This window comes from Balaenoptera musculus, chromosome 9 (assembly GCF_009873245.2).
Source record: "Balaenoptera musculus isolate JJ_BM4_2016_0621 chromosome 9, mBalMus1.pri.v3, whole genome shotgun sequence".
Classification (NCBI taxonomy): domain Eukaryota; kingdom Metazoa; phylum Chordata; class Mammalia; order Artiodactyla; family Balaenopteridae; genus Balaenoptera; species Balaenoptera musculus.
Window position 1 is genome coordinate 12,685,105 of NC_045793.1, and position 13,243 is coordinate 12,698,347.

Sequence of the window (13,243 nt, forward strand, 5' to 3'; positions counted from 1 at the left end):
ATGATACTTTTTTTTTTTAATTTTATTTATTTATTTATGGCTGTGTTGGGTCTTCGTTTCTGTGCGAGGGCTTTCTCTAGTTGCGGTAAGTGGGGGCCACTCTTCATCGCGGTGCACGGGCCTCCCGCCATCGCGGCCTCTCTTGTCGTGGAGCACAGGCTCCAGACGCGCAGGCTCAGCAATTGTGGCTCACAGGCCCAGTTGCTCCGCGGCATGTGGGATCTTCCCAGACCAGGGCTCGAACCCATATCCCCTGCATTGGCAGGCAGATTCTCAACCACTGCGCCACCAGGGAAGCGCCTGCATGATACTTTTGTAACAGGCATCTTACACAAATGCATCAGGCTCTGCTTACCTGCTAGGAAGGAAAAGCTACAAACCCCAGGGAAATTCTGACACTAGCGTCAATTTCTTTCCCCTGAATTCCTGATGAAATCTCTTAACCAGAAGTGGTCAGAAGAAGTAAGTCTGACTTTGTGTTCTGATTCAAGTGCTATCTTCCTGTTATGCTGCTCTTTGCTTTTGAAATGATTGGTTTTAGCATTTAGGAGATTTTATCAGACTGCTAATAGCTCCCCAGCTATCCCGAGGACATCTGTGCCTCCAGGTTGGCATCTTGCATGGCAGAGTCTTGTAACAGAGAAGAACAAACCTGACTCCATATTGGATCTATTCCTTTACCACTCATCTTTGTGCTCTGTTGCCTGTGCTTAGTCACGCTGACTCTGCACCTTTGTAAAGAATGTTGCCTATAACCTGAAATATACATGATAGCCCATTCTCAAGGCTCTGCCTCCCAGGCTTGACCTTTAAAAGCATAACAGTGTTCATTCACATAGAGATACAAAGTTGCAGAACAGAGAATAACATTTATCTTGTTGGAGGTTTACGGGAACACTGACCACGCGGACTTGGACAACAGCAAGAGGAAAGGATTATCGCATTCCCGCTGGGGCCGGGCCAGCGCCGAGAAGTCTGCAGCAACGAGCAATACCCGCTCCCCGTTTAGTATAAAAGAAGCCTGAGGGTTTCCCTGGTGGTGCAGTGGTTGCGGGTCCGCCTGCCAGGGCGGGGGACGCGGGTTCGGGCCCTGGTCTGGGGGGATCCCGCGTGCCGCGGAGCGGCTGCGCCCGTGAGCCACAACTGCTGAGCCTGCGTGTCTGGAGCCTGTGCTCCGCAGGAGGGGCCGTGATAGTGAGAGGCCCGCGCACGGTGATGAAGAGTGGCCCCCGCTCGCCGCAACTAGAGAAAGCCGTCACACAGAAACGAAGACCCAACACAGCCAAAAATAAATAAATTAATTAATTAAAAAAAAAAAAAAAAGAAGCCTGAGTTTTAACTTGGGTAAGATGGTTCTTCCCATCTTCTTGGTCCGCTGGCTTTCCAAATAAAGTCGCTATTCTTTGCCCCAACACTTTTTCTCTTGATTTATTGGCCTGTTGTGTGGTGAGCAGTGTGGGCTTGGACTCGGTGACAATAGGAGAAATGTGTATATAATTTTGTTAGTATTAAGGAATTAGAAATAATTTTGTTAGGTAAGGTAATATTATGCTAAGATAAGAAAATATCATTATTTTAGAGCTTACTAAACTCTGCAGTAAAATATTACGATGTCTGGAAATTGCACCAAAATACATCAACTAAAAATGCCGGGAATAGAAGAAGGAAGGGTAGCAAAATGTTAATTACTGAATCTGGGTAATAGGACTCATTATTCTCTCTGCTTTTGTGATAGAAATTTTCCTAATAAAAAGCTTGAAAATATTATACCAAGAGAAACATGGGAAGTACAAATTATTTTTATGCAATGCTTTACCACAACATTAAAATAAGTACCATAGGGGCTTCCCTGGTGGCGCAGTGGTTGAGAATCTGCCTGCTAATGCAGGGGACACAGGTTCGAGCCCTGGTCTGGGAGGATCCCACATGCCGCGGAGCAACTAGGCCTGTGAGCCACAATTACTGAGCCTGCGCGTCTGGAGCCTGTGCTCCGCAATAAGAGAGGCCGCAATAGTGAGAGGCCCGCGCACCGCGATGAAGAGTGGCCCCCACTTGCCGCAACTAGAGAAAGCCCTCGCACAGAAACGAAGACCCAACACAGCCATAAATAAGTAAATAAATAAATAAAAATTTAAAATAAGTACCATCTTCTATGAAGTAATTGACTTATATTCTTCAAAATGTCAAGATTACAAAGGACAGACTGAGGAGCATTCCAGATTAAAGACTAAAGGAACATAAAAACTAAGCACAAGACGTAATTTTGGATTGGACCATGGACCAGAATCTTTCCCCCTTTTTGCTATAAAGGACATTATTTGGACAATTGCCAAATATAAATAAAGTAAAACATACTGATGTAAAAAAATAATAAATCCCAATTACAAGTTGTTCTGCTTTTATTATCACCATGTGCCAGAAATTCTAAACAACTTTGGTGATAAATGACCCCTTACCTGCTTTGTCCTTCTGTGACTGGCTTATTTCACTTAGTATGTCAGACCCCGAGCAGCAGAAAGAAGAATCTTTACAGGGGCTGCGGGGAGCAGGGAATGGGGAGTTGCTGTTCTACAGGTATACATTTTCAGTTGGGCAAGATAATTAAGTTCTAGAAATCTGCTGTACAACATTGTGCCTGTAGTCAGCAATACCAAATTGTACACATAAAAATTTGTTAAAAGAGATCTCATGTTAAGTGTCATCACCAAAAAAAACCAACCCCAATAATAGTAACAACAAAAAACAACTCACCGGGTGATTTTGGTGCATGTTCAGAACACTCATCAAAACAAAAGGGTCAGATGCGGACGCCACTATGAGGATTGTATGTCCCAAAGTTTTATTTGTAGTTACTCCTCTTCCCTCATCTATTAAAATTTTCTAATGGCATATAAACTGTTGAAAAATTGCCTGTGTACAACACAAATCAATTATAATCATACAATGGCTTCTACATTTTTTTGCAATTATATAAAATCATAAAATCATAAAGATTCAGATTAAATTCCTTACATTTGACACTACTATAAAGATCTAATGTCTAATCCAACAGCCAAAACCTTGCTATAAACAAGAATATTGACCCAGTTACTCAACACGGAAACCCTTTGAACATGTTTTACTGCATTATTTACTTATACAAAGGGTTTCAACTCAATACATCATTCTTATTTCTATTAGAATGTGTTTTCCTTTTTATTTTTTTACAAGACGGTGAAATCTGTAAATATGCAATGTAATCAACATGTTTAAATGAAAGGCATTAGGCTAAGATTAAAATTCTTCCCTGGCGCATAGAGGTAAAACAAGAATTTTCCTTCATTACAAAAGAAAAACAACTCCTTCCAAAAAAAATCTTTCATTGGTCTAAGCGATAAACGATTTCCATGTTTATATATGTATATTTTGTATAAACACACACATATGTATATGCGTGTGTGTGTGCACGCATATAATTTATCTCCTAACGAGCACTGTTTCTCCACAGAAGTTGATTTGGAGAATTCCTAGTTACGCAGCTTCCCCAGTCACACCCTGGCTGTTTCAAGAGTTAAGTTCCTTGAAGTTTGGGATCATTCATGCTCCTTTCAGGCACAGTTTCTGCCCGAGCCCCTCAGTACTATATATTTCTCTATTTAAACATTAAATTAAAATATGCCTAATGTTTGTCAAGATGAAGAGAGAAACTTGTCACTTCTGTCATACTCTATGAGCAATTTAAGATTATTTATGTTTAAAATTTTAAACAGTAAGACAATATTTACTGTGAAGTGTAAGATTTTTGTTTGATAAATACAAGTTTGGGTTCATACATGAGCTATTTCACTGAATCTGAGTAAGATTTTTAACATTGAAATGCATGAATACATTCTTATTTTGTAATTGTTGATTTTTTTAAATCTAAAGAATATGCTGATTTTTAGTGATTATTACATGACTGTTAATGAAAATAACATTGTCGTATAGGGGAGGGGGGAGGGTGGTGCTAAAATATTATTTGCTCTGGCAGACAAATAGACTAGGTAACACCATGGCAGGAGGGAAAGGATTCTGGGCCTTTCTCTTACTTGTTATGAAGGAGAGAAATTCCAAACTGAAAGATACTCAGGAAAAGATTACCTTTACAGTGTCCCTTTGTCACAAGCTCTTTCCTGTCTTCACAGCAGCAGTTTGGTGGCAGAGGGTCAACATGCCTGCTCTAAGCCCAGTGACCCCAGCAGCTCATGTGAAGGGCTTCTCCCCAGGAGAACTCCCCTCCTACCCCTGGCCACCACGCCTCCTCTCTGGGGCTGGAGGTGACTGTGGATTCGAAGACTAGAAAATTCTGTGCCTGAACCTGGGATGGTGAGGCTTTTACTGAAATCGGTAAGTCTAGAGAAGAAATGGGCAGCATCTATGCTTAATAATAACATCATCCAAGTGAAAAGCTTATCTCTTAGAGACTTTAACTCGTCAGCCTTGTTATCTAAGCTGCTTATAAAAAGCGCTCTTGGCTGGAAAGAGAGATAAGGAGGACATATTCTGATTAGAATTCTGGAAGGCATCATAGAGTCCTTGCATTGATATTTATTGAACTCTGGCTATATGCTAGGCACTGGGAGTACAGCTATGGACCACAGAGGCACAGAGGTCCACGCCTCACAGAGCTTCCATTCAATTCATCAACCCTTATATCACACACAATGGGGAGATTTACATCAAGCAAGAACTTACTTCACTAAGACTATTGCAAAACTACAATGCGTAAAAGGCGTGTTGTGTTCAGGAAATGACCAGAGACCTCCTGGGGAACCTGGGAAGCGGTCATGAGATCCAGAGAAGAGCATGAGTTTGCAGGTTGACCTAGTGGAGGAAACGTGATGGGCAATTGGAGGTTATCTCGGTAGACAGGTGATGAAATGCTGTTATCAAATAACTCCGTATAAGGTGTTGAGTCCTGAAGAAGTGAAATCCAAGGGCCAAGACCTGAAGTTGGAAAGACAGTTTATTTGGAAATGGAGTAGAACAGGACACTCAGATGCTGTTTTGGAAGAGGGTGGGGGGAGGGGAACAGGGAAATGCAATGGGCTGGACAGCCCGGGGGGCCCTGGGGAGAGTCCTTGAAGACCAAGTGTGTCAGCTAGAAAGATGCGCTCTGCAGCAGGTGGTGTGAGGGGAGCTGGATTGATGTCAGGTGACTTCTGTAAAGGGCCTGGGTGGAGGGAGCCTATTGAAACAGCAGAAGAGAAGAAAGGAAAAGAGGATGGTGACAGCTCACCCACAGGTGCTGTCCTTTGTGTGACTTGGGGATGGACTCCTACTGACTGGGGCCCTGGAGCTCTAGATGTCTCCCCGGTGGGGGTGGAGAAAGGCTTCTGTGAGCTTCTGCAGGCGGTAGCTTCCCCTGATAGGGGCAGGGCCCAGGAAGGCCGAGCCACCTTCCTGCTGTGACAACCTTTCTGTGCAGAGAGGAAGTGGCTGTGCAGGGTTGTGGGTTAACCGCTGGCAGAAGTGTCTGAGAAGGGCTGGACGTCTTCAGGTTGGGAGAAATGCTCAGCCTTATTTTAAAAGACACATATCTCTTAGAGACTCCCATTGTTGGTACTCCTTGCACCAAGTGAGCAATAGATTAGTTGTAGCCCCATTCCTGGCTCTTGTCTGGATCATTACATATAGGTCACAGTACATATTTTGGTCACACCACCGTCACCTTCTTTCCTGACCCTGAAACCTGATAAGCTGGGATTTTCCTGGCATCAGCACCCATGGACATTGTGGATAAAGAAAGATGGTACCTGGAGAGAGAGCTCAGGAGAGAGCTGATGTACAACCACCAGAGACAGGCTTAATGTAAGGGTCTGGCAAACCAAGCTCAAGGACATTCTACCTGTACCCGTGAACCACCTATTCCAAGGAGACAAAGAGCTACACTGCAGAGAAGGCCCAGTGCTCATGGAAGGTGAGTTCATGGTGGGGTGTCTGTGTTAGCTCTGGCATTAGTGAAAAAAGACCTGGGTACTAGGGAGTCAGTCTGTGATATCTTGTCTGCCAGTCGCCCCTTCTGAAGACCAGAAGGCACACCCATTTTCTCCATCGCACCGAATGGGATTTTCAGGTACAACTGGTCAACTCGGAAGGAAAAGCAGCTGGTGGCCTCTGTCTGTGCAGGTTTATAGTGATGTATTCTTATCTTTTGTCTTTTCTTAAATTTCTTAAATCTCTACACACATTATTATTTCAGCATCACAAATTTTCATTAATGTATGGTGGTTGAATTTTCTGATTATTTCCATAGTCTGGATCCTTAGGATGATTCTTCATCATCCCTACTGTCTTCCTAAACTCCTCCTCAAAATTGCTTTTACCAATTTACCCAAATCTGCAAGTTTACTTTCATCCCACTGACTCTCCTGTTACAAAGATTTCCATCTTCAATGATTTCCCCTTAGTGAGGGGCTTGCCAAAGTTCCCCTCGCCCTGAGCCCACACTGGGGGTACCTGTCCCTCTGCAGTTCGATAATTAGGTCAATTGTTATTGGGGACTACGATGTAGAAGAAGGGAAATGACTGTAAAGTCCACACCCCTTTTCTCTTTCTTTCTTCAGATCCACACCACCATTCTGGCCATCCATTTTGCTGTGCACGATTTGTGCTCTCTTTTTACCATCCTTTTATTTAGTCCAAACACTGAGATGCCTTTGTTCTCCTAGCTTAACCCAGGTCTATAATACGCTTTCTGTTTAATACTTTCATCTTTTATTCTTATAAATTTCCTTTCACTTTTTCTACATGTTTCTAAGAACATATCTCATGTCTATTTCTTGCACTTGAGGAACCTGTTGGTAATCCCAGACAAAGAAACTGGGAGAAAACTGTGGCTTCTCCATCTGAGAGTAGAGAGACCTGGATTCTGGATGTCTAGGGAAAACCTAACATTTCATATGTGTGTGTGTGTCCATGTAACTGTGTGTCATTCTATGTATGTGTATATTCCTCTTTTTAATTTATTTTTTAATTTTTGCATGTAATTTGGGTATATTTAGTTTTAATCATTTTGGTTTTTTCTCAAATATGAAGTACATCAAAACCCAGTTATATGCAGGAACCAGTTTTTAAGGATTGCTGCGAAACTGTGCTCCCTGACTATTCTTCAAAACTCCTTGGTTAGTCACATGAAAAACTGGATGAATTGGTTTTCATCAAGACTGGCAGGGGGATTAAATTTGTAGAATGTGGTGAATTGAGTGTGAAGTACCAATGGAGATTTCAAGTGACATTACCATGTAGAAAGTTGCATAAATTGAGCTGAAGCTCAGATTAGATATCTGACTAGAATACTGAATTTGATGTTATTAGAATAGAGAGTTTCATTAAAGTGATGAACTTGAATGATGTTGCTCAGGGAAAGCGTATAAAGTAATAAGAAGAGGGAAAATGATGGAATACTGGAGAAAACCATTTTTAATGGAAGAATATAGAAATGGTTGTCTACCAAGGACATTGACAATGAGTGAACCAAAAATTAAGATTGAAACAAATCATGAATAGTGTTCTTAGTCTGTTTGGCTGCTATAGCAAAATACTACAGATTGGGTAGCTTATAAACAACAGGAACTATTTCCCACAGTTCTGGAGGTTGGAAGTCTGAGATCAGGGTGCCTGCATTATTGTTGGGGGCTCTTTTCTGGTTGTGGACTTTTTGTTGTAACCTCACTTGGTTGAAGGGGCTACGGAGCTCATTGGGGTCTCTTTTATAAGGGCACTAATTCCATTCATGAGAGCTCCACCCTTATAACCTAATCGTCTCCCAAAGGCCCAACCTCCTAATATCATCACATCTGCAATTAGAATTTCAACATAAATTTGTTGGCAGGAGGGCATAAATATCCAGGCCATAGCATGTTTAACTCTAAAAATTCACCAAATTTTGTAGATATTTCTTTAGCATGTGTAAAATTGATTGAGGTAGAAGTTAGGCACTGGAAAAACATTCCATAAAGAAGACCGAGACTGGATTCCTCTTATAGAGAACAACTTAAAACCAGAACTCTCCTGGTCCTAGGAAACAAAGAGCAGTGTAACCTGGTGCCTAGAGCAGGTCTAAGTCAAGAATAAGGGTATCCCAGCTCTAAGCTCTGAAATAACAGAGGGAACTAGGTTTGTGGATTCTTCATAAGTATGAAGGAGTCTGTCGACATCATTGTCTCAGAGGTTCTCATGGGATGGGAGTCACCTGTGATGACTTCCAGGAACTAAGAATAAGTTATTGGATGTAGACTCTATTTCACAGGGAACAGTCTTGGTCTTATAACCTCCACTGACATATTTGATTTAATTAGTATAATTCTATTTATATTGAGAATATGATAAAAGGTATAATGGAAACCCAGCTTGGACCTAAGGAGCAGCAAATTTTGTAGTTCAGAAATGTCTGGGTAAGTATTTCAAAAAGGAGAGGATGGTCCCCTGGAAGTCTCTGTGTATGACAGCATGCGATGATCCCCGGAGAGAGCTCACCTTGAAGTAAGGGTGGGGATGGGGGCGTGGCAGGGTAGACTGACCCAGTAATACAACCGTAGTTCTTGGAAAGATGAGCAGATTCTAAGCTCAGCTGGGTTTTTATTGCCAGAATTTGTGTCTCGGATGAAGTCCTCCGCATCCCCTTGTTCCAGGTTATAATTACTATTTTAGTGGTTGGTAAGGAATGTATGTAATTGAATGAACCTTTACACTAAAATCTCAGTAAGACATTGAGGATCAAGACACAGACCTGCAGTCTTGCCCCTCCAACACCGGCAAGGAAAAGGTTGAGCCAAAGTCTTCCTCTTGTACTGCATCGATAGAGGTGGCACTCCGCAGAGAACTATACCTGGGAGTGATGATGGAACTCACTGGGAGCAATAATAGGGTCTGCTGCATTGCATTGCTTGGCAGTTGGAATGGTACAGAGCAGAAGCATCTGCCATGGCTGGCAGGTATTTTAGGGACCAACAGAAAAAGAAAAGAATCCCATGGATACAGTGGTACCTGAGAGAGGCAACATCCTTGTCAGGATGACATATAGCACGGAGTAAACAGGGGCTGGAGTAGAGGAAGAATAAAACTCTACTAGAGTACATGATTTATCTTGTTTACATACCCATGTGAAAACCCCTGGCATCCCCCCAGAGTATGTGTGGGAGAGGACTTTGCAGGGGGCTTAGATCCTAGACTAGTAGGAGGGGTACTGGGAAGATGATCTAAGAGAAGACTGATTCCTTCATTCATTTAACACGACTCTCTTCAAGCACTCTGGTAAATATGGAGATTAAAAAAAGTAACCAGTATAGGCACGGTCCCTGCTCTCATTAATTTCAACATTTATTCACATAAATTTTAAATAGCAAACAATCAAGTGTCCCTGAGGACAGAAGCTCAGGCTGCCTTAAGAGCACATAGCAGAAGAACTAACCCAGTCAGGGGTTCAAGGAAATCTTCCTGGAGGAAATGACTTCTGAATTGGTATGCGGGGAAATCGTCAGTTAGGGATCCGGCTAGAGAGGGAGAGGAAGAGTGCTCTAGGGAGAGTAAACATCATTGGTGAAGACCCAGGAGTGCGTCAGCGTAGGATGTATTTGGGGACCTGAGGGAGGTGGACTCTGTCTGCTAGAATGGAAAGCAGTTGTGGTAACTGAAGGAAAGAGGACATTCCCGTTAGGAAGGTAGACAGGTGCAAAGACTGCGTCTTGGAGGGTGTTGAGAGGCTTGTGAAGTACCACAAACTCGAGACTTTAGCTAAGTTAATGAGAAACCCTGATGGGTTTTAAGCTCCGGAGTGGTTTGTGGGTGGGGGCAGGTAGCAAATTGGAAGGTGGTTAAGGAATCCAGGTGAGAGGCAACATTTTCTGGATCACAGTGTTGTCAGTGAGGTTAGAACAATTAGTAAAATTTGCAAGGAATTTAATACTGAGAAGTCTGCAGGGGATGGATGGATTGGGTGTGGAAGGAGAGAATCTGAGAAATGGTGAGGACGACTCCTACATCTTTGGCTTGGGCATTTGGGTGGATGGCAGACCATTTGCAGAGATGAGAAAAATGGGAGATAACAGATTTAGTAAACAAGTCAGATGTGCTACTCCTCCAGGTGACAAAACCTCCAGGAATAGGACCTGGAAGGTGGGATGAAATCTTGTTGAGTGATTGGATTGAAAATGAAATCTTCAGTTTGGGCAACGATGACGCTCAGTAAGGAGAAAGGATTGCAGTGCGTGTAAAATTCCTTTTCTAGGAAAGGAATTCTTTACCCATGGTGCTAGACTTAACACACGTAGCTTGTCCTGCCTGCACTGTGAAAAGCTCATTGTTACCGGAAGTAAGAGGAGGACACATTGCAGAGGGGCTGCCTTGCTCAGAGCCCACAGAGTTGGAGAGCCAGGGAAGGACTCCTGTGGGCACTGATGGCGGGGGAAGTTTGTCCTCTCGGTTGGGTGGGGCCTCCGGAGGGTGGAGCCTCCCTGCTCTCGTGGTTGCCCTTTTTGTGCAGAGAGCGGCTGACTGTGCCGTGCTGTGGATAAACTGCTGGCACAGAGGTACAAAGAGGTCTGGTTGGTGCTGGCCGATGCCAGGGTCAGGGGGAAATCTGGCTTCTTTTTTCGAGAGACAATGTAGCCATCAGGGACATCTCCCTTTTCAACAAACTCAACATTCCTTGAAAAGTAGATCAGCTTTAGACCCAGCCCTGGGTCTTGTCGATACCAGTACATAGCGTCGTGGTTCATGTTCTGAGAACAAGTCAATGTCACCCTCTTTCTCGTCTCTGTGATCTGGTGTCTCGGGCTCTGGGTCACATTGGCTTCCAGGGGGTCTGTAGGGGAAGGAGACAGAACTAGAGACAGCTGAGGAGTCACCTTGCGCTGCAGCTTCTAGGAAAGGGCTTGGGCTAAGACCTGAAAGCTATGGCCAAGGCATGCCCATGAGTTCTAGGACTCACCTGCTCCCAGGAGACAAAGCAGGACACAGCCCAGGAGCCGGGGACCCATGGCAGCATCACTCTGCCAGCCCTGGGGGCCCTAGCTGGTTTCTGTGATGTCTCTCTCTCTGCAGCTACTCGATCCTCATTTTCAGGGGAGAAGCCACTCCCATTTCCTTAGAGGGCTGAAGGGGTAACACAGGTGATCAGTTGTGGCCAATGGGGGCTGGCAAGGCTTGTCACCGTCATTTTCCTTGTCCTCCTTTGAGGCTGCTGGTTTCTATGCATTTGACAATGTCCTCTTATTAGCACACTCTTGTCAAAGTTGAAAAATAGTTCTGTATTTTGGATCTTTATGATGAAAATTGGTATAACATATTTGATTATCACTTAGAAATGTGAGAACATGAAACTCATGCTATCATGAAAACAACACTTTTTTTACTTTAGAAGTCCTCATTTCTACACTGTAGAAAAAAAAAATCCAAGTATATTCATATCTTTGTCTATCCACAGATATATTTTTTAGCCACTACCTTTTAAAAGAGTCTCATGTGTAAAAACTTAGCCAAATCCACATCATGGGTTATTTTATTAGTCTGTATCCAGTTCATGACCCTAGACTCAGGGCTCTTCTCCTTAGCAGATTAAATTTAGTAACGGGTGTGAGTAGCTGCTTTCCTCAAGGCTGGTGTTGGATGTATCCTTCTTCCTTCTCTTCTCTCTCCGCTTAAAGGGGCTGTGAAAGGCAGAGGAGAGATCTGCCTTCTTCAATAACCTCTTATTTTTACCAGCCAACTCAGTTTCTTTGCTGATTGTGGGGTGTGCTTTGCTGTCTTGTGGTCTCCAGATGGAGCTCCACACGGAAGGGTTCTGTCGCTGGATATTTCACTGTAGCCGGGCTGTCTTTTCTGCTCTGGATCTAAGTCACAGGGAGCTCTGCCTATAGCTGGGGTGTCGCAGCATCTTCTTACTCCTCCAGCCACTCACATATTGCTTCTTTTCTGGGTCATGATGTCTTCCCTGCATTGAGGTGACTTTCCAGGGGTTGCTGAGAGTATTTCCCCCCTTGAACTTTTCTTGAGCTTTGTTGGAACCAAAGTATTCTTGGGGGTGTGGGGAGGAGGAGAGGGAAGGACGCTGCCCCATCCTCCTAATTGCTTCAGTCACAGCTAGAGCTTCGCAAAGCCCTTCTGTATTTTGCCGAATCATTATCATCTCCAGGCAAGAAGTGGGTCCTCATCCCAGTTCCTGGGCTGCCCTCAAACCTCAGAGATGGCTTTCTGCCCCCAACCCCTTTCATGATGGAGGTTCAGGTCCAACACTCCCTATTCCATACAAATAAGGGAGATGCAGTTTGCTATCATGACATGAACTCTGCTCTAGGGAGGAGTGTTCTTTCTTTTTATATTTCTGTGCCATTCCCTTTTGGAAAAGACTGTGGGAAGCAAACTTGGCTCTACTTCAGTCCTAGGCAAGTCCTCCATAGCCTAGCTACGGGTACAAGTGTTCAATTAAAAAATAAAGCAGGTTTAATTCTCAAGAAACTGCCTCAAGTAAATAACTTCGTATTATTCAGTTAACCTGTCATCCCAAATCGCATCTTTCGAAATCTTTCACAGTTTACCCCCATCCACAAAGCTAAACTCACTATTTATACTCCTGTCCATTGGATTTTCCAAGGTTCCATGGTACTTCCAATGTCATCGAGGTGGACAATTACAACTCAAAGATTTATAGTTTATCCCAAGTACTTTCCATATTAGATTAACCAAAGATTTAGGAGGCAGCTGCTTCTATATTCCTAACGCCCCATGAGCGAATTCACTCTCCTCAGACCCATGCTTCTCCCCACATCCCCGTCCTGTTGGCTGTGAGGCTGCTCTGGTCTCTTCTTTCTTTCTCAGCATCAACCAAGACACTAAAGTGATGTTGTTGACCTGAGTCCCTGATATCCTTGTACCAGGAGCCACTTCCTGTACCTCCCCCACCCTTCCTTCCTGGAAACTTCCCTCTCATCTCTCCTTCCCAAGGCCACCACACGCAAGAGTCTGGGGAACTTCACTTCCCCAATGTGGACCAGGCTCCTGTGTCCCTAACAAAAGCACTGGGAAGAAAACAGAATCCTCTAGATGTCCAGGAGCTCTGAAATGTCTCCTCCATCTTTTGCACTTTAATGTAATGCCTTTCACTCTACACTGTCCATCCCTTTATGTCTTTCCCTGTGCCTGATTGCTCCCAGCCTCTCCTCTGAGGCATTACTCAGTGAATCTGCTGCATCTCTTATCATCCTTCCTGGTGACAGTCTCTTGACAA

General features: G+C 43.7%; 1 gene segment (V, D, J or C); it reads right to left on the reverse strand.

Moving 5' to 3' along the window:
* The window catches only part of LOC118900480, a 44,088-nt gene extending 33,049 nt beyond the window's left edge, over nt 1–11,039 (reverse strand). The window contains 2 exon segments of the C gene segment in view: nt 10,535–10,822; nt 10,949–11,039. Of these exon segments, the coding sequence occupies nt 10,535–10,822; nt 10,949–10,997 (337 nt within the window).
* Between the last annotated feature and the right edge of the window lie 2,204 nt (nt 11,040–13,243).